We start from the raw sequence: 19,431 nt of genomic DNA, 5'->3' as shown, positions 1-19,431 counted from the left end.
TGATAATCCTCCCCATCCCTTCCAACCTTGATTCAGTTGATCCCTCCTGAAATCTTCTCTTTGGTTTTCCAATCCCTTCTCTCCTAGCCAAAATGTCACCATCGGATTCATTTTCTTCACCTGCTACTGCAATCACCTCATTCCTCTTGACGAATCCCTTCACTAGCTCCACTTCCCCTCTCACATCCATTCCAAGCTCCTTGTCCACCTTCATGGCTGCGGATGTGTTGTGTATGTAAAATGCTATGCAGCTACAGGACACAGTACAGTGGAGCCAGTTAATAGGATCTGATTTGACACCAACAGAAAATAGGCTGCTGAATGTTAAAAAAAAAAAAGATGATTAGGTAACTCTAGCCAAGGAAACTGAATAGAAGTAGATAATTTTTTTTAAAAAAAATGTAAAACTAAGATAATTAACTGTAATTGGTGTCATTTTGTTTGTACTTTATTCAATCTAATTTTTATTTTATACCCTACAGAACTGTCTTGTATGAATGTTGCCCTGGCTACATGAAGATGGATGGAATGAGAGGTTGTCCGGCAGGTACAGTCTTAGATGCGCATGATCTTTACATATGGGACCCATTCTAACACAGGAGATTTTTCAGAAGTGGTCTGTAATTTTGGGTGCCCAACCTGAGACATCTAGAGTTTCTCAGAGGGGATGACTGAGGATCCACAACTTCATTTGATGTCCCTGAATGTGGGCAGCACCACTGGAAATCATCCCCACGGTGTTTGATGTTGGACACTGAGCACTGAGGCATTCATAATTAGAGGCCACTTTTGAAAATTTAAGCCAAAACCCTTAAAATATGAACCTGCCCACTATGGATAATCCTGGCAAGTCTTGGTCCTGCTGATGTGATGGGTTCCCCGGCAGCAGAAATACCACAGTCCCACTGTGTAAGGGGACAGGATCTGGGGGAACTGTACAGGCAGCATATATATTGGGGGAGGGATAGCTCAGTGGTTTGAGTATTGCCCACCCCCCTAAACCCAGGGTTGTGAGTTCAATTCTTGAAGGGGCCATTTGGGGATTGGTCCCCTTTGAGTAGGGGGTTGGACTAGATGACTTCCTGAGGTCCCTTCCAATTGTGATATTCTATGATTCTTGTGCAGTGTGAAGTTCCCTTCTGTGTCATTTACATAGTTGCTTGCAGTGGACCAAGCAGCACTGGGTAGGGGGAGGGATGGTGCAAAACCAGGTATTGGAGGTGAGATGGCACCAGAGTCAGGGGGAGGGATAGGTATTAGGGGTGCATAAGAAGGTACCAAGGGCTACTCAGTAGAATTGGCTGGTCATAAAATTTCTAGGGGAACATTTTTTCATGGGAAAATGCTGATGTCAAAATGAAAAGTTTTGCAGGAACTTTTCAATTTTGTCCAATTTTCCTATAGAAACCAAACAGATTTTCAAAGGGAAAACTACCTGGTTTTCTGCCAGCTCACCTGTTGCATGGGATGCCCTAACTCAAGCCAGAGTTTTCAAGACTTCTAGGCTTCTCAATAACCTATCAGATGGGCAGCTGGGGCTCCAGACAGCTTGGGGATTTCGTTTAGAAAAAATAAAATCAAAATGCCATTTAATTTTTTTCTAAACAAAAGTTTCAGACCTTCACCTCACCACAACTTGGGGTGGAGAATTCCTCCCCTCTGGATATTTGTTGAATTATTTTTTCTGGGCACTGTCTGCAATGACGATTTGGCATATATTGCAAATTCTACTTAATTTGAACCCAAATTATGGAATTTTTAAAGCAATGTTTAGTTAAAAGGGTTTTATTACGATGATTCTCTCCTCCAGTTAAAACAGTAGTAATAGGTAATGATTTTGAGAGACTGACTTGTCAAAGAATTTACAGTACTCTTGTCTTGTGTATTTTAGTTGCTCCTATTGATCATGTTTATGGTACCCTGGGCATTGTGGGAGCAACCTCTACTCAACGGTATTCTGACATGTCAAAGCTGAGAGAAGAGATTGAAGGACGAGGATCATTCACATTCTTTTCACCAAGCAATGAAGCTTGGGAGCTGTTGGATCGAGTAACTATATATCTATATATCTCTATACACACACACACACATATATATTAATGTTATGAGTGCTTTTTTTGTATCTACAGTAGCTGTGTTTTAAACCACATTAGAAAGAATGATGATTTTTTTATATATCAGAGATAAATATTGAAACTCAATTATTATATTATTCTGAACTAAATTATGCTTAAGGAACACAGATATTTTACATTTAAAAAAAAATTCTAGAAACAATGAACACCTGCAAAGGATATCTGTTGGAGCACTGTCAAAGAGAAATTGGTTTTATGATTGTTGCTCAGCACCTTGAGTACTTTTGTGATTGGATGCTTTATAAATACAATTATCATTATTAGTCTTGTCAGCATAGCTTTGGGAATAATTTTGAAAACTGAAGCAATTCCAATAAGGGAGGGTGAGAGACATTTTTGTGTGTGACTGTAGGGTACTTTCCCTAGAACTACAATGTTAATCAAATCCAGTACAGAACCAAAAAAAAAAAAGCTTGAATGTCTTGCTTATATAATGAGGCCCGCTGTCTTTGATACTTAATCAGTCTAGAGAATCCTCTAGCCAGCTGCATACCAGTAAGGTATGTAACTGAAATAATTTACCTAGTCAAATGAAATATACATTCAAAAATATGTTGAAAGCATATTTTGTGGCAAAGAAATCTGTATAACTAGCTGATTGAGATTGTCCAGGAAATGTCTAACTGAATCTTCTTCCTCAGGAAATTCATAGTAATTTAATTGACAATGTAAATATTGAACTGTACAATGCCCTCCACAACCATATGGTAAACAAGCGTATGTTGACAAAGGATCTTAAGAATGGCCTGACTCTTGTATCCATGTACAATGATCAGCAACTGCTTATTAATCATTATCCTAATGGGGTAAGTTTATTTCCATAAGCTTCTTTTATACCGTATTTCAGAGTGGTCACTTTCATTAACTCTGTGCTTTTTTTTTTTATTTATCTAATGAAGAATCGATAAAGTCATAACAAGATTATCACTTGGCATGTCAGTTATACATCTTACCTTACAAATGCTAGGAATACAGAATAAATCTATTCATTAAAGACCTCTTTCATAGACTGAAGGCTAATTGCTAAGAAAGGACTGGGTAACAAGAGCTAATTTTTATTTTAAGAAAGTTGTAAAAGCACGTAATGAACTTTTCTCTAAAGAGGTAGCCTTTTGTGGATGGGACAGATTATTATCCTTCTAAATATCAGAAGTTAGATTTATTACACACTTTTTCCATATATTACTAAATACATTTTAATTAGATTTTTATTCCAATTGCAGCATGTGACAGAAATATTTAGTCGTAGAAGAACCGCTTATATTATCTTCCTACATGGGATTTAATTTTTATTAACCAGGATTCCCAAAGTAATTCACTAGTATTTATTTTCTTAAATTCATAGAAACTACATGTTAGGTTGGCACTGAAATTAGTGTAAACGAAAAACAAGAACCATTTTAATCATTCAGGGAAATGGAACGCTAAACAATTGTAATATGGTTGGAAATCAAGATGACCTGCACAAGTTGATCTATTGGTAAATCTGGGTGTACAGGCACTGACTTTTGTTTTTCCCAGTTTGTGTTCCTCTCGCCCCCTCTCCCTTTGCGAGTGGTGGGCGGGTCGTTGGGGGAAAGAGGCTGAGAGGAGGTGGAGCCTTGGGGCAGAACATGAGCCAGCCCTTAGGGGGAAGAGGCCAAGCAGGGATGGGGCTTGAGGGGGGAGAAGGCTGAGTAGGGGCAGGGCTCAGGATGTAGCGGGGGCAGGGCCTTGGGGCAAAGAGGCCAAGTGGGGGCAGGGCCTCAGGCAGAGCTTGGGCAGAGCAGTGGGTGGGTGCATGCTCTGGATGCTGGGGTCTACAGAAAATTAATCCAGCCCTGCAAGTGCTGAGGTCCCCCAATTTTTTTTTCAGTGGGTGCTTGAGCCCCAGAACACCCACAGAGTTGGCATCTCTGGCTAGGTGGATGTCCTCCTTAAAAATAAATTATAAGAGATAGTCTGCTTAATATTCTACTGTTCAATTCCTTAAACATAGGTTGTTACTGTTAACTGTGCCAGAATCATCCACGGCAACCAGATTGCTACAAACGGTGTCGTTCATGTCATTGACCGTGTCCTGACCCCTGTTGGAAATACCATTCAAGAGTTTCTTGAAGCTGAGGATGATGTCTCATCTCTTAGAGTGAGTGGGGGAAAATAAAATGCTAACAAGCTTCTTTGGCCTTATAATTTTCCTTTCTTTTTCTGTAGTCTTAGATGTATGAAAAGATTATTAACACATTGTTAGGGGAGTGAAATGAACCAAATCAAGGACCAGTCCACCAAATGATACAAGGTAGAAGAGCTATATATTTTGACATAAGTGCCCAGTCCTGCTTTTGTGATAATCGTGTAATTGACGTCACTAGGCCAGATTCTGGCACCCTTATTCGCAGTGAGTAGTCTTTACTCCTTGAGTCCTGGGGCTGTTCAGAGAGTAAGGTATCACTCAGTGTGAGTTCAGATCACAGAATCTGGCTCCGTCTGATCAGAATTAGATCCAAAATGGGGAAAATAATTAAAAGTAATGGAAGTAATAGAGATATCATCATGGAAGCTTAAGTGATCCAGTTGGTTTCAGAAAGTTGGTTAGAGAGTGATGACAAGGATATTTACTCGCCTACTTGGGCTGGGGCACCAGGATATTATGGAATCTTTCCAAGCCTCTCCCTCACTCTTCCAGAACTGAAAGACTCTCTCATTTGCCTCCTTTCCTCTGATTTCTCTCATCTTTTCTTCTTTCTGTGGAAGAAAGAGAAAAGTTAGAAGCAGCGGAGAACAGAGAGGGCCCAGCAGGTTCCCTCTTTGTAGCATGAGGAGGTGAGAAAAACTATGGAAGGTGTGTGAAGACAACCATTATATAGGGCTGCTTTTCTTATTTCCTGGTCGGTGGAGTCATATATGATGTCAAAATATAGTTGTGCTGTTATGCTCAAATGACAAACGGGAGACATTCATGACAAGTTGTAACTATATTCTTATATATACCCAGACATATTAATATTAAAGATAGTTTTTTAATAAATTGGCTTAGAGATGTTCCCATCTGTTCAGCAATGTATTTCAAGTACACTTACACTGTTCTATAAATAACTATATTAAGCTAGATAACTTATTTCAATGTTTTATATTGTGACACTGAAATTAGTAGGTTCTGTATGAATGGGCTTATTTAGTCTGCAGAAGAGAAGCATGAGGAGGGGATTTGATAGCAGACTTCAACTACTTGAAAGGGGGTTCCAAAGAGGATGGAGACAGGCTGTTCTCAGTGGTGGCCGATGACAGAACAAAGAGCAATGGTCTCAAGTTGCAGTGGGGGGTGGGGTCTAGATTGGATATTAGGAAAAAATAATTCACCAGGAGGGTGGTGAAGTACTGGAATGGGTTACCTAAGGAGGTGGTGGAATCTCCATCAGAGTTTTTAAGGCCTGACTTGACAAAGCCCTGACTGGGATGATTTAGTTGGGGTTGGTCCTGCTTTGAGTAGGGGGTTTGGACTAGATGACCCTTTGAGGTCTCTTCCAACCCATATCTTCTATGATAATCCCATTGGTCTGATGAGTTCCAGCTTAGGGCAGGTTTCCAACAGGGCAAATCAAACATCAAAAATGTTAGCAGCTCAATTCAGCTATGCCTCCAAAATTCTGAAGTAAATCCCAAACCCATTGAACTCTAAGGGCACATCCCCTATCAACTTCAAGGATACAGCAAGGATTTCACCCTGGTGTTTATCTGCACTTGTCTGGATGTAGCCAAACCTTTGAATCTGAACAAATGGTGTGAAAATCTTATGCTTTCTTGAAAGACTCCTCATTCTTTCTGGTATCAATTGGACCAAAGCTACCTATAAAACAGCCTCTCAATATATTTTTTTCAGTATACCTATTTACCTGAGCATGGACAAGCATATGGGCAGGGGAAGAACTTAAAATAAGCAAATTAAGAAAACTTTTTTCTTTAATCAGAAAAGGGTTGGCTTGATTACGCTTTTAGGACAGGGATTGAGTTAGTTCATATTTCATTCAGGCTGATTCCCACATACCTAGTTTCCAGGAAGTAAAGGTGAACCCCTAATGAGTTTAGATATTTCAATCTTAGTTCATATCTACTGTGATTAGATAACTTTCATCATTAATGTCCATTAGCCAATCTGAACAAAATTGAAGGAATTAAACCATGTAAACATTATGGCTAAATGCATTCTTATGCCTTAGGAAGGGTTAGGAAACAATGTACTGTACAACAACACATAATTTACTAGCTGTATTATGAAAGATTTTTCACCTTCTTCAGAAGTATCAGGTCTTGGCTTCTATTCCAAAGGTAAAACAGTGGATTAGATAGACTGCTGGTTTCATCTGCTATGGCAAAACCTATGTGCATATGTTCTTCAAGGCAACAAACTTTTTCAGGATCCTTTGTATTCATTTAGCCTAAAGGTTTGTGTATAGAATTTCACTTATTCAGCTTTATTTACATTTACTACTGAGTATTTGCATGTGATGGATGAATCTAATGAACTACATTCAGAACTACATTCTGATTTGGACTGGAGTAAATCCAATCTATCTCAACTGAAATCAACAGAGTTATGCTACATTTGAATCATTATAAATTGTCTCAGAATTAGGCTTTTTCTTAATATCTGCTAAAATATCAAAGAAACTCAGAAGACTGAGCCAAGATGTTTCCCTAGAACATTTAGTTTTCTATATTTTGTTTCTGTAATTTTACTTATGTAAAGAGTCTTTTCTCTGAAGAATATTATAATTCATTTCAACATACCACTAAGATATCTGGATACAAATCCTAAAGAGCTAAATCATAATATAGTATCAATTGTACAGAAACTATGTGCCAAATTCTACCTACAGATTCATATACAACTTCCACTGTTCTCAACGAGCGATGAATGTGAGCATTCGAGTGCAGGATTTGACCCTCTGAGGTTTCAAAATTAAGGGTTTTGTTTTTCTGCACCCATAAGTTTAACGTATTTGAACAATGCTCTCAGTAAGCAATACATTTCTTTTCTAGGCTGCTGCCATTACATCTGGTGTATTGGACACACTTGGAAAGCCCGGCCATTACACACTCTTTGCTCCTACTAATGAAGCTTTTGAGAAACTTCCACGAGGAATCTTGGAAAGGATCATGGGTGACAAGGTGGCCTCTGAAGGTACATCAGTGACTTTGTGTATGGGAAAACATGAAAATATATCAAACATAATCAAATCAGGAATTAACAACAAAGGGATTATAAAACTATATACATCTCTCAAAAGAGTGATCAGAAAATTATACTGCTTGTATTTATTTAATGGAAATGGACCTAGCTTTATATTCCGGGGCATCCGGATCTGGGCTTTTGCCTCAAACGCCATCTCGGCTATAGCTCTTTCAGGGTATATGTATTCTATAGGCCAAATTCTACTGTGTAAACTTTTCAAGAGATTGTCTTATTTTTCTACAGCCACAGTGAGGCTGCAATCCTAATTCAGCCTGCTGGGTGCTACTGTAACACAAAGAAATAAAAAGCACAGACAATTTTGTCTGTGAAATGCTATGCACATCTATGTGCTGTGTTAAAAAATAGTAATAATTACCAATAAAATAACCTTCAGTTGATTTGAGAAGGGTACTCAAGACAATTTGATTTTAATGCTACAAAAAATGTACATTGGTTCCCAATCCCACAGGGATCCAACATGTTGTTTATGGGTAAAATTTTCCAATGCACCTAAGTGACTCTAGAAACCTGCTTCCCATGGACTTTCATGGAGACCTAGCTGAGTCACAGAGGTGCTTTTAAAATGTTTGCCCTACTTGCTTTAAACTGGATATTCCTATTCTCATGCAGGCAGAATTGCCTTTGAAGTTTATGGAAACTATGCCTGCAGGCCCTTTACTGACAGGCATCAATTGGAAAATAGAGCAGAATGTGCTGGCCAAATATACAGGTGGTGTAAAGTGGTGTAGCTAAATTGACTTACACCAGTGGAGAATAATATATGGAGATATACCTATCTCATGGAACTGGAAGGGACCATCAAGTCCAGCCCCCTGCCTTTGTTAGCAGGACCAAGTACTGGTTTTGCCCCAGATCCATAAGTGGTCCACTTGAGAATTGAACTCATAACCCCGGGTTTAGCAGGCTAATACTCAAGCCATTGAGCCACCATTTATTAATAAAGATGCATCTCACCCACCATTTATTAATGAAGAAGAATCATTTAATGATGGCTGTACAGTGTATTTTAAATAATGGGGCAGATGCCAGTTTTCTTGCCCTACCTATGTCTGTGGTGTATAAGTGAAGGTCAAGAAGGAAGATTGTCTTCAGTTTGTCTGTGCAACTATGGTTTCAAGACAATATAATTTTAATCCTTTAAAAAGATGTTACCAGTCACTGAACCCCACTCCTTAAGCAGATTGGATGGCTATTATATCACTTTCCAGCACATTTATCTGCAGTGGTCTGATACTTGGGGATAAGAATCCTTTAACAACCAAGCTGTCAAATGAAAGACTATGCATCTAATGCAATCAACATTGGTTAAATGCATGCATAGCTCATAAAATTTCCTTTCCACAGAAAGGAAAAGGAAGTCCCATTAGAATCATTATAGTTGTAAGTTACAGCTAACATCTGTCCTTCTCATTAAGGAAGGGCAATTGCCACATACTGTACTGGAGGAGTCAGAGTTTCTGTCGTGCTTTAAACTACAAAAAAAAAAAAGCGCCAAGGGATTCAGAATAAGCATTATTAGCAGGATGTCTGAAAGAAATCTATGTAAACTATGTTGTAAAGACTGAGACTGCAATTTCTGCATGCACTATGCTGCATATTTAAGGCATTTTAAAGGTGAACTGTGAAGGACACTTTTATGCCTTTTGGTAAGTTCTCCTTACAAAGATTAAAGATGGTTCAAAGTTTTCTTCCCAAACTAAAAAAAAAAAAAAGTGGGGGAAGGGGAGTTTTGATTTCTTCTTTTCTTCTGGAGCATTCCTTAGAGGAGTGGAATCTATGGGATGTTTCCTAACAATTTATTGAAGCATGTGTGTGTGTGTGTGTGCATGAGCACAATCTTTCAAAAACACAGGTTTTCTGCCAACTGTTTGTCAGGAGTAAGATATTAAAGCAATAAGTTAGTTTATCCAATTCTCCAAGAAGTCCTCCAGCAAAAAAGAAAGAACTCAGGACCTGATGAGCATGAGGGAGGCAGTCTGGGGACTGTAACAGTCACCTGATTCTCAGAACATAAGAACATGAGAATGGCCATATGGGGTCAGACCAAAGGCCCGTCTAGCCCAGTATCCTATCTTCTGACACTGGACAATTCCAGGTGCCCCAGAGGGGAAGAACAGAACAGGTAATCATCAAGTGATCCATCCCTTGTTACCCATTCCCAGCTTCTGGCAAACAGAAGCTAGGGACATCATCCCTGCCCATCCTGGCTAATAGCCATGGATGGACCTATCCTCCATGTATTTATCTAGTTCTTTTTTGAACCCTCTTATAGTCTTGGACTTCACAACATCCTATGGCAAAGAGTTCCACAGACTGACTGTGCGTTGTGTGAAGAAATATTTTCTTTTGTTTGTTTTAAACCTGCTGCTTATTAATTTCATTTGGTGACCCCTAGTTCTTGTGTTATGAGAAGGTGTAAATAACACTTCCTTATTTACTTTCTCCACACCAGTCATGATTTTATAGACCTCTATCATATCCCCCCTCAGTCATCTCTTCTCCAAGCTGAAACATCCCAGCCTTATTAATCTCTCCTCCTGTGGAAACTGTTCCATATCCCTAATCATTTTTGTTGCCCTTTTCTGAACCTTTTCCAATTCCAATATATCTTTTTTGAGATGGGGTGACCACATCTGCACGCAGCATTCAAGATGTGGGTGTAGCATGGATTTTTATAGCAGCAATATATTTTCTGTCTTATTATCTATCCCTTTCTTAATGATTCCCAACATTCTCTTCACTTTTTTGACTGCCGCTGCATACTGAGTGGATCAGGGCAGATTTGTTCTGGTCCTGGACCCACATAAATTATAGTAGCCTAAGGATTGCTCTATCTTGTGCTAGCTAGCTATGGTCCCTAAGGGAACAAATGCCAGTTATGAATTGGCAGAGCTCCAGTTGACCCTTGTTATGACCCCAACAGAGTTTGTGCACTCTGCTGGGGGTGAGGCATTGGGAATACTCTGTGTCATGTTACACAATCTGCAACCTCCCCTACTCCAGAAGAATTCACATTAGGGCCAGATCAAGCAACTTGCCATCATCTGAGTGGCATAAAGTGGCAAACGCTGGTGGGAGGGAATCTGGGCTGATACTCGGAATGTAAAAAAATAACCAAGAAAAGAAATTTTTTTGAAATCTCATAGAACTTCTTTATGCATCATAAAAAAGTAAAATGTGATTTTTTTAAAAATTGCTTTTGAGTTCACCTATAAGAATTTCATTTTGTCTTCTGGGCACCACATCCAGAAGACTGGACTCTGAAGCTCACTTCTCCAATATAGTCAAAGGTACCAGAACCCCCTCTTGTATATTTGACAACAAAAAGGAAGATAAAGCTCTGCTGGGGCTACACACCTGTGAGCTCAATTCTGTCCATCATACAATGAAGGCAGCAGGGTTGTCCATGGACAGAATATGGCCCACAGTGTTTTCAGTATCTGCAAAAAGTAAAGAACTGAAAGCAGCAGACAGTCTGTAACATCTTCTTTAAATTCCTACACAAAGTTTAGACCACCCAGGTTATCCTCAGCTCCACATGTCTAACAGACTCTCCCCGCTGCCAGCAAGTAACCACATTTCACACTCCCCTCATTTTACAGGGAAGAGTAAACATCTGTGTCTACTACCAGCCTCTCCACAGACTGGTTGCAGAAGTTTAGTGATTGACAACTAATGATACTGGTGTATCTGAAGGGCTAAGGCCACTAGCTAGAAAATCCTCTCACTGGATCACTAGCAGGAAGATATTTCTTGGAGGTGCCCTTTTTCCCATTATAAAACAAACAAACAAACAAACCCTGTGGGAGCTACCAGGAACAAATAATGAACAGTAATAATAAAAGCTGAGCCTTGGTTCTGAACACCCAATACAGAATATGTTGAGTTCCACCGGCAACCTAATTTTACCCATGGACATTAAACTATATCCTCTGGAGAGCTAATTAACAGACTAGGGTGTATTTAATGATATCATGGGAATCACTAAAAAAATTTCTTAACCATAATGTGCTATAGCAGTCTGCACTTATGAGTTCTTGTACAAAGAACCCTATCTTCAGTGACCAGAAAAAAGAGTTATCTGTACAGCCATTAAGAGAATATGATATTTTGTATTTTTCAAACGTGGCATGAGAAATTATGGGAAATAAAGGTAGTTATTCAAAGTTTTATTGTAACAACACTAATTCAGTCAATGCATTAAATTGTTTTAAGCAATCCTTTTACAATCAAGTGCCTATACATGGACCTGTCTCTTCTTTTTTCCACAGCTCTCATGAAGTTCCATATTTTAAACACTCTTCAATGCTCTGAAGCCATCATGGGTGGAGCAGTCTATGAGACCTTGGAAGGAAGTACAATTGAAGTAGGTTGTGATGGTGAAAGCCTGACTGTAAATGGCGTCAAGATGACAAACCGCAAAGACATTGTGACAAGCAATGGTGTTATCCACCTTATTGACCATGTGCTGATTCCTAACTCTGGTGAGTGACTGACATAGTTTCATGTCTGTATCACAGAGATAAGGAATGTTGACTACAAGACATTCTCCACCTGAGAAAACTATACAAGCTTGTTTATTGAGAGGACTTGTGTGCACACCTTCTCTGTACCTTATCCAATCTCTCTAAACCCTCTTGTACTGAATTGTAATTTGTAGGGAGGGAGGTGGCTGAAACAAGAAAACTAATTAACAGGCTAAAATTAATTATCTTTTCCTTTATCAATTGCAGCCAAGCAAGTTATTGAGCTTGCAGGTGACCAGCAGACCACCTTCACAGACCTTTTGGCACAGCTAGGATTGACTTCTTCTCTAAGGCCAGAGGGACAATACACTCTGCTGGCTCCTCTGAATGGTGCTTTCTCGGGTAGGTAGGAATATTCCCTCTGAAGTAGTGTCAAAAGTATCTTTTCTGCCATTATGGTTTTCTAAAACAAACTTTTTCCCCAGTCTATGTTATGAGACTGCAAAGATTTGGCACAACTGAGAATAAGAGATTCTTTGTCCTTTTCAATATACACAGTGGGTAAAATTTACCACTATGCAGAGAGACCGCAGAAGACCAATGTGCCACTTGAGTCTTACTTAAGCCTACACACTTTATTTTATTCAGCATATTGAGAACCTCTTTATTTAATGGGAAAAGTAGAGTTAAAATAAGATGCAAAACGTACCTTAATGGTTAGCAGGAGAGCTGGGTGAATAATGCAATTATATATTACAATAAATCCCCTTAAATTCACTTGAGTTGTCACCAGAACCCCCTTTATTTACTGTTCAAGTAGTTTCACACAAGCACATTTCTATTTACCAGGATGTTTGAGCAAAGAGAAGGTGTCACATACGTATGTGTCAATACACATTTGAATTAGTATTTGCACTAGGAGTGGCCACATGGCCCTTCTGAAAGCTCTTTGTGGATTTGGTAGTTATCCAATCAGAGGTAAGAAACAGCTCCATATGACTTAGATGTCACAACACAGAGTGGATTACAAATGGTGAATACTCAAAGCAATAATTACAACAAATATTTTACAAGTAATCTAGAGGTTAAAACATGCCCATACATAAATCATCTGCCAAATATCTACTAAAGAATTAGAAGTCTGTTTACAGATCATTTGTAATCATAAAAAGGAGTTAATTTAATTCTGAATAGTGAATAGTTTTCCCAATTTTATTAAGTCTAAAATGATTTATCTAAAATGTAAACAATGCAAAAAGAACAAGTATTTTCATGATACTCAAACATAGTGTGTGCAGTGAACCTTACCTGAATGAAGGAATCATTTATACATTATTGTCTAAATGATTTGGTAGATGACACTTTGAGGATGGATCTACGCCTTCTTAAACTGATCATGCAAAACCACATTTTGAAAGTGAAAATTGGCCTCAATGAGCTCTACAATGGACAGAAGGTGGAGACCTTGGGAGGAAAACGACTCAGAATCTTTGTATACCGCACAGTAAGTGAATGAGGATTTCCAAATCCTGGGACAGTGACTAATAAATCTATCCAAAACCTGAAGCTGAAGAAGGATGGATCTCACTCAAGAAGATAATACTATTGGTGTTATAAGAGAACTCACCATTGAAAGTCAAAATTACCAACAGTTACCACACCACTGTATAGTAGAAAGGTCTTTGATTTTGACATATTATGCAATTAAATTAAATTAAACTTTGGCTGAAATAGATGAATGAGTGGAAAACTAGAAGATGGTTTCACAATTTAGCTTGAGATTAATAATAAAAATTTCTAGTTTCTGAACAGCTAACAATTTTTTCAAGTGACACAAGTAATTACATTTCAAACTATTTACGTAGTCATTTACCACATCGTTTGCTTCTTTTTGCACATTTTATTTGAAAAAGGAGGAACAAATAATTTGCTAATGAGAAGTTGGAGAAATTCTATTTTTAAATTGTAAAGACTACAGAGGAGTTCATGTTTCAGGCTGATTACAAAAAATATGCTTCACTAAAGTTGCCATGGCTGTGGCATGGACATTGTGACTATAATGTCAGGTGGTTTGTCTTGTTTTTTCTTTTATATCAGGCTGTATGTATTGAAAATTCATGCATGGTAAGAGGAAGTAAAGAGGGAAGGAATGGTGTTATTCACATTTTCAGACAGATCATCAAACCAGCTGAAAAGTCACTGCGTGAAGTGTTGAAGAATGATAAGCGCTTTAGGTAAGCAAAAGGTTTTCACAGTATAGAAATCTCTCTATAGACTGTGGTAATGTCTACACAAGAAATGCTACAGCAGCACAGCACATACTACAGTGATGGGTTCTTGGGTCACTGTAGTCAATCCACCTCTGTGAGAGGTGGCAGTTAGGTCAATGAAAGAATTCTTCCACTGACCTAGTGGTTTCTATACCAGGGCTTAGGTCAGCTTAATTACATCTTTCAGCACATGACATTTTTCACAGCCCTGAGCTGTGAAACTGATCTAACTTTGTAGTCTAGACCAGCCCTTGATCAGTATAGAGTAGAGCTGCTCTGAAAAATTAAAATTTGACAAAAAATGGTAGAGGGGGGGAAATGGATTTCTTTCTCCATTTTCCATGCAGGTATATTTTATAATACCAGAATGGTACAGTGAAGCTATAGGCTCCCATTCTGGGCAGCAGTCTAGCTCTTTCATGCCATTCCAGTGACAATAAGGTCCAGAACCCAGACCTCATTCCCTGCTGGTAAGTCCCCCAGCACAAGGGCAGTGTAGGGCTGGTGTAATAGCTTCACATGGCCACACATGCTCAGCTACTGGCAAGATGTTCAGAGGGGCTGGGACAGTAGGGGAGCAGAGAGGATGTGTCTAGAGTGTTTTCAATAGGACTGCTCATGAGTAAGTGTGGCTACAGTCTGGGGCCTTAATTTTTCTCAAACCCTAATCCCTGAACACAACCTGCCTGTACACAGGATAGCCTGAGTACATACTCTAGTATCCCATTTAATGAAGTACTACTCACTTGAACTCACTTATCTTACTACTATCTCCCTCTTCCCTTTTATCTCCTGCCCTGGGAGCACACAGTCTTCCTCTCCTCTACTTCTCCACTGGATTCTGTGCAATCTCATTTCTGACTGCTCCACTCCATGAACATTGCTTGTATCAAAGTCACCAACATCCTCCTCTTCCTCTACTCCCTTCCTCTTCAGTCTAGCCATTGCTCTTGACACATTCTATGACTCACCACCTCCTCCACTCTCCCTCATCCTTCAAATCATTAGGAATAATTGCAGAGTAAGGTACTAGACAGATGCTTAGAAGTGACAGGAACTAATTAAGCAAACTTTTGTGTGCTGATGGTGCCTTCAAAATTCCTTGTGTAAACAAGTCTTTGGGAACTGGACCATAACTTAATGTGTGCTTTTTTTTTCTGATTAGCATATTCCTTAATCTGGTGAAAGATGCCGATTTAGATGATGTTCTATCACAACCTGGAGAATGGACTTTGTTTGTCCCAACTAATGAGGCCTTTAAAGGCTTGACGGATGAGGAAAAGGAAATACTGAGAAGTAAGTAGCACACAAATATTAGAAATGTAATTAACTAGGGGTGAAATCCCACTGAAGTCTATGGCAAAGATCCCGATGACTTTAATGGGGCAGGATTTCACCCTAAGTGTTTAATGTGCCTGAAATCTGCATGCTTCATACTCCTAGGATCCACCTAACACCCACTCCCTGCAAGGAACTCTGTGTACCCCCAGGCAATGGGATCAGAATTTATAAGCTGGCATCCCTCCTTTCCTTTCCTTTCTCTTCCGCTGTCTCCAGCACAGCCATCTCTGCCCTCACCCTGCTATTAGAAAAGTACATCTTCACTGGATCCTTGCTACTTTTGCTACTTATACCACAATACTTTGCATTTATATAACGACTTTCAAACAAGGCTCTCATAGCATTTAAAGTAGCTTTTTAAACCACACAACTTCCCTTTGAAATAGACAAGGGATATACACTGCTCACTTCAAATATCACTGCAGTCCGGTGCATTGTGGCAGGGTATAAAGACTTTGCCCACTTTGTACTCCCTGGGCAAAGGCCAGAAACAGGTCCAGTCCCCTCACTTTACATACTGGAATTCAGCAGTGATACCAGGGTTAATATTTCATTTCCTATGGAAAGTTCCAGAGGATCTTTAATGAGTGAAAAGAGTAAAGATCAGAGCAATAGAGTAAAGCTGTGTCAATCAATTACACCCCATCCTACATCTCCAATCATTCCGTCACTTACTCATCCAATTGCTTCAGTTAAGAGCTACACCGTGACTTATTATTATTTGCCTCGAAGGCCTCCTGATACTGGGGCAGCACAATCTAAAGGAAAGGACAGTGACCACCCCACATGTCTCCTCTGCCCAGCGACCTCCCTGCCCTGTGCCCAGCCTGGGGCCTCTGCGCTCTCTCCCGCTGCGCCTCCCCTCCCCCATACATTTGGCCATTCTCCCTGCTGGCAGCTGGGCCCAGGTGGGGAGTGGGAGGGAGCCTCTTCTCATGCTGGCTGAAACTGGCCTCTCTGGGTTGCTGACACTGAGAGAGCCTGGCTGGGATGGTGGCCTGCCACGCTCCACCCTCTCTGCTCTCCGCCCCGGCTTGGCTGCTGGGGACAGCAGCAGAGTGAGCCAGAACCCCATCTCCCGCCGTCCCTGGCAGCTGGGCATGGGCGGGGAGCAAAGGGGCTGGGTGGGCCACCACCACATCCAGACTCTCTCTCAGGCATCCGTCACACCGCACAGAGCAGCAATCTAGAGTGGCCATCATGAGAAGCAGCTTGTCCCACACCTTCAGCTCCCTGCAGGCCAAATAGAAATCTGGGGGAGGGGGCACTTGACCCCACATACCCCTCCTACGCATCGCCTATCCCCAAAGGTGAGATGCTGGTTTTGTCTTTTATCATTTTTTTCTGTGTTAACTACTTATGCCAAATGTAAGCGGGGGAATGGTCCCGCTATTGTGGGGAACTTTCCTGGCTTCTGCACTACCCTGGTGAAGTGGGCTAGCGAAAGGATCTGAATCCTCGCTCCCACTTCCTTTACCCAGAGGCCTCCCTGCCCTTGAGGACTCCCCTTGCACTCTCCTGTCTGGAAGAGTCCTCGTAACCCGACAAGGCTGGGCCCAGGATTCCTGGGGGGCTTGACTCCCAACCCTGCTGTGGTCATCCAGTACAGGGGTTAGGGTGTCCCCACTCCGGGGGACTCTCTCTGCACTGGGCACCTCCCTGACCCACTGATCATTACATAGGATTTAAAGCAATACAGTTTATTTAATTAGCAATTAGTTTAAAAAAAGAATAAGGAAAAATGTGAAAGGTTAAAGGAAACTCATCACCCTGCTCTGTGGCAGGGAACATCACAAACAGTGTCTCTGGAATGTCAGGGCAGTTCACAGTCTGTTTTTTGTAGGTCTCAGGCCTCTTTCTCAGGCTCTGGCTGTGCTGAAGGGATGCTGTGGGTTGGACACTTGCTCTGGTGGTGGCCACATGCTCTCAGGCTCTAGGTGACAGGACCCTTCTCCCCAGCATCACCCACACCCCGTCAGGGTTACGATCCCCCTCCAAGTCTGGCCTGCAGAGCCTCTTGGCTGAGACATCTCCCTGTGCTTGGCCCATTGCCCAGGGTCCCCCTCGCTCTCCCCAGCTGCTCACCATACCCGGCTCCGGATTGCTCCACTCTGCCTCAGCACGGCTGCTGCTGCTGCTCTGCCTCCAGCTCCCTGGGCTGCTTCTCTGGTGCCTCTGTCTCTGGTTGCTACAGCTCTGCTCCCAGGGTAGGTCTGCTCTGTGGGCTGCTTCTGTGACTCTGCTTCCAGCTCTGACCTGCTTCCTGGGCTGCTTTTCTAGCCCCTCTGGCTCTGGTTGCTGCAGCTTTGCTCCCAGGGCAGGGCTGCTCTCTGGGCTGTGCTCTGGCTTTGGGGCTGCAGCTCCCAGCAGCTTAGCTTGGGCCCCTGCACTCTCCTTAGCTTGGCCTCACTCTATCTGACCCAGGCAATTTCAGCTCACACGGAGGATGGAGGACGGGACCCCCCTGGCCTCCTGACTCCTTGATTAGCCTGCCCATCCTGTCAATCAGGTTGACCTGGAGCGTTGGCCTCTCCCCATTGCCCCTGGGGACTGTCAGTCTCAGGGTCCCGATTTCCCATTTACCCTTCCCCTTTCGGTACCGGGAGCTAGCCAACCAAAACACCCCCACTGAATGTTAGTAAGGGGATAACAGTTCCCTTACATAAACAATCCGTTCCACCTTGTGTTTAGCTGTCACACTCTGAGTACATTTCCCAGATCTGAAGAAGAGATCTGTGTAAGGGCTTGTCTACATTTAAAATGCTGCAACAGTGCAGCTTCTCCACTTTAGCACTTCAGTGAAGATGCTACCTATTAATGGGAGCGGCTCGCCTGTCAGTTTAGTTAATCCAGCCCCCCAGGAGGCAGTAGCTAGGTGGAAGAGAGAATTTTCCCAGGGTTTAGGTTGATTTAATTGCACTGCTCAGGGGTGTGGGTTTTTCACACTCCTAAATAATATAGTTATACCAACCTAATTTCCTACAGTAGACCAGGCCTAAGCTCAAAAGCTTGTCTCTCTCAGCAACAGAATTTGGTCCAATAAAAGATATTAACTCAACTACCTTGTCTCTCTAATATCCTGGGATCAACATTGCTACAGCAATAGTGCATATAACAATATAAATCCATTGTCATTCTCTTTAATTCACTACTTAACTTTTCACCCAGCATTTACTTCTCTTATCTTCTGCCATTATTTTCACTCTGAGAATTCATATAAAGCCTGGATCCCATTGGATTTTTTAAACAGCTTAGCTTTCTGAATTTGTTTAATATACTGCAGAGTGTTCGATATGATCTCATTCTAGCCATAGTGGGCTTGGCACACCATTACACTGTTGTCTGGTAGATGCAGTTTTATGGGATTTAAGTAAGAGGAGTTCAGGCAAGTATTTAAGGACTGGAGAATTCATAGCTGTGATTTTTCAAAGCAAGTGAATAGGAGCAAAATGCTGAACACTTTTTTGTTTTATTCTATATAGGTTCTAATACCACCCTCATCACTGTATTTTCTTAGTGCCTTCTCATTAAGCAATGTGACTAACATTTGGTCACATCTGGTTCATGCTCTCGCTCATCCTCTTCCTAGGGGAAGAATGGTATGTGCTTTTGGATATGCCAAGCCGTGTGTCTGTCTAAGCAGTGATCTTATTCAAGCATCATTCCATGAATCCTTGGTATCTTTACAAATGAACTAAGCAGCACCATTTAATGGCTATTTTTATAGGCGACAAAAACGCTCTCAGGACTATTCTTCTGTATCACCTGACAAAAGGAATTTACATTGGAAGCGGTTTTGAACCTGGTGTGACAAACATTCTCAAAACTATCCAAGGAAGCAAACTGTTCTTGAAAACAGTAAGTACTAAAAAAAAATTATGATACTCACTCTAATAGGGAATTGGCATATCAGGTCCATATATTAAATAGTGTACTATTTACACTAGAAAGATGTGTACTTGAACAGTAATAAACCACCATAGTAA

At 41.0% G+C, this 19,431-nt stretch overlaps 1 protein-coding gene across 5 annotated transcripts in view; it reads left to right on the top strand.

Moving 5' to 3' along the window:
- POSTN (periostin) overlaps positions 1 to 19,431 on the top strand; it is a 48,298-nt gene that overhangs the window by 8,143 nt on the left and 20,724 nt on the right. For all 5 annotated transcript variants that reach the window (XM_039493990.1, XM_039494021.1, XM_039494001.1 and 2 more), the window contains exons 3-13: positions 483 to 547; positions 1,892 to 2,049; positions 2,777 to 2,941; positions 4,114 to 4,260; positions 7,155 to 7,296; positions 11,640 to 11,852; positions 12,102 to 12,236; positions 13,190 to 13,338; positions 13,932 to 14,068; positions 15,270 to 15,400; positions 19,173 to 19,303. In XM_039493990.1, the coding sequence (XP_039349924.1) occupies positions 483 to 547; positions 1,892 to 2,049; positions 2,777 to 2,941; positions 4,114 to 4,260; positions 7,155 to 7,296; positions 11,640 to 11,852; positions 12,102 to 12,236; positions 13,190 to 13,338; positions 13,932 to 14,068; positions 15,270 to 15,400; positions 19,173 to 19,303 (1,573 nt within the window). The remainder of the gene's footprint in view (positions 1 to 482; positions 548 to 1,891; positions 2,050 to 2,776; positions 2,942 to 4,113; positions 4,261 to 7,154; positions 7,297 to 11,639; positions 11,853 to 12,101; positions 12,237 to 13,189; positions 13,339 to 13,931; positions 14,069 to 15,269; positions 15,401 to 19,172; positions 19,304 to 19,431) is intronic.

Source organism: Mauremys reevesii, linkage group 1 (genome assembly GCF_016161935.1).
Source record: "Mauremys reevesii isolate NIE-2019 linkage group 1, ASM1616193v1, whole genome shotgun sequence".
Lineage (NCBI taxonomy): Eukaryota > Metazoa > Chordata > Testudines > Geoemydidae > Mauremys > Mauremys reevesii.
The sequence above is the reverse complement of the archived record's forward strand: the minus strand, read 5'-3'. Positions and strand labels throughout refer to the sequence as shown.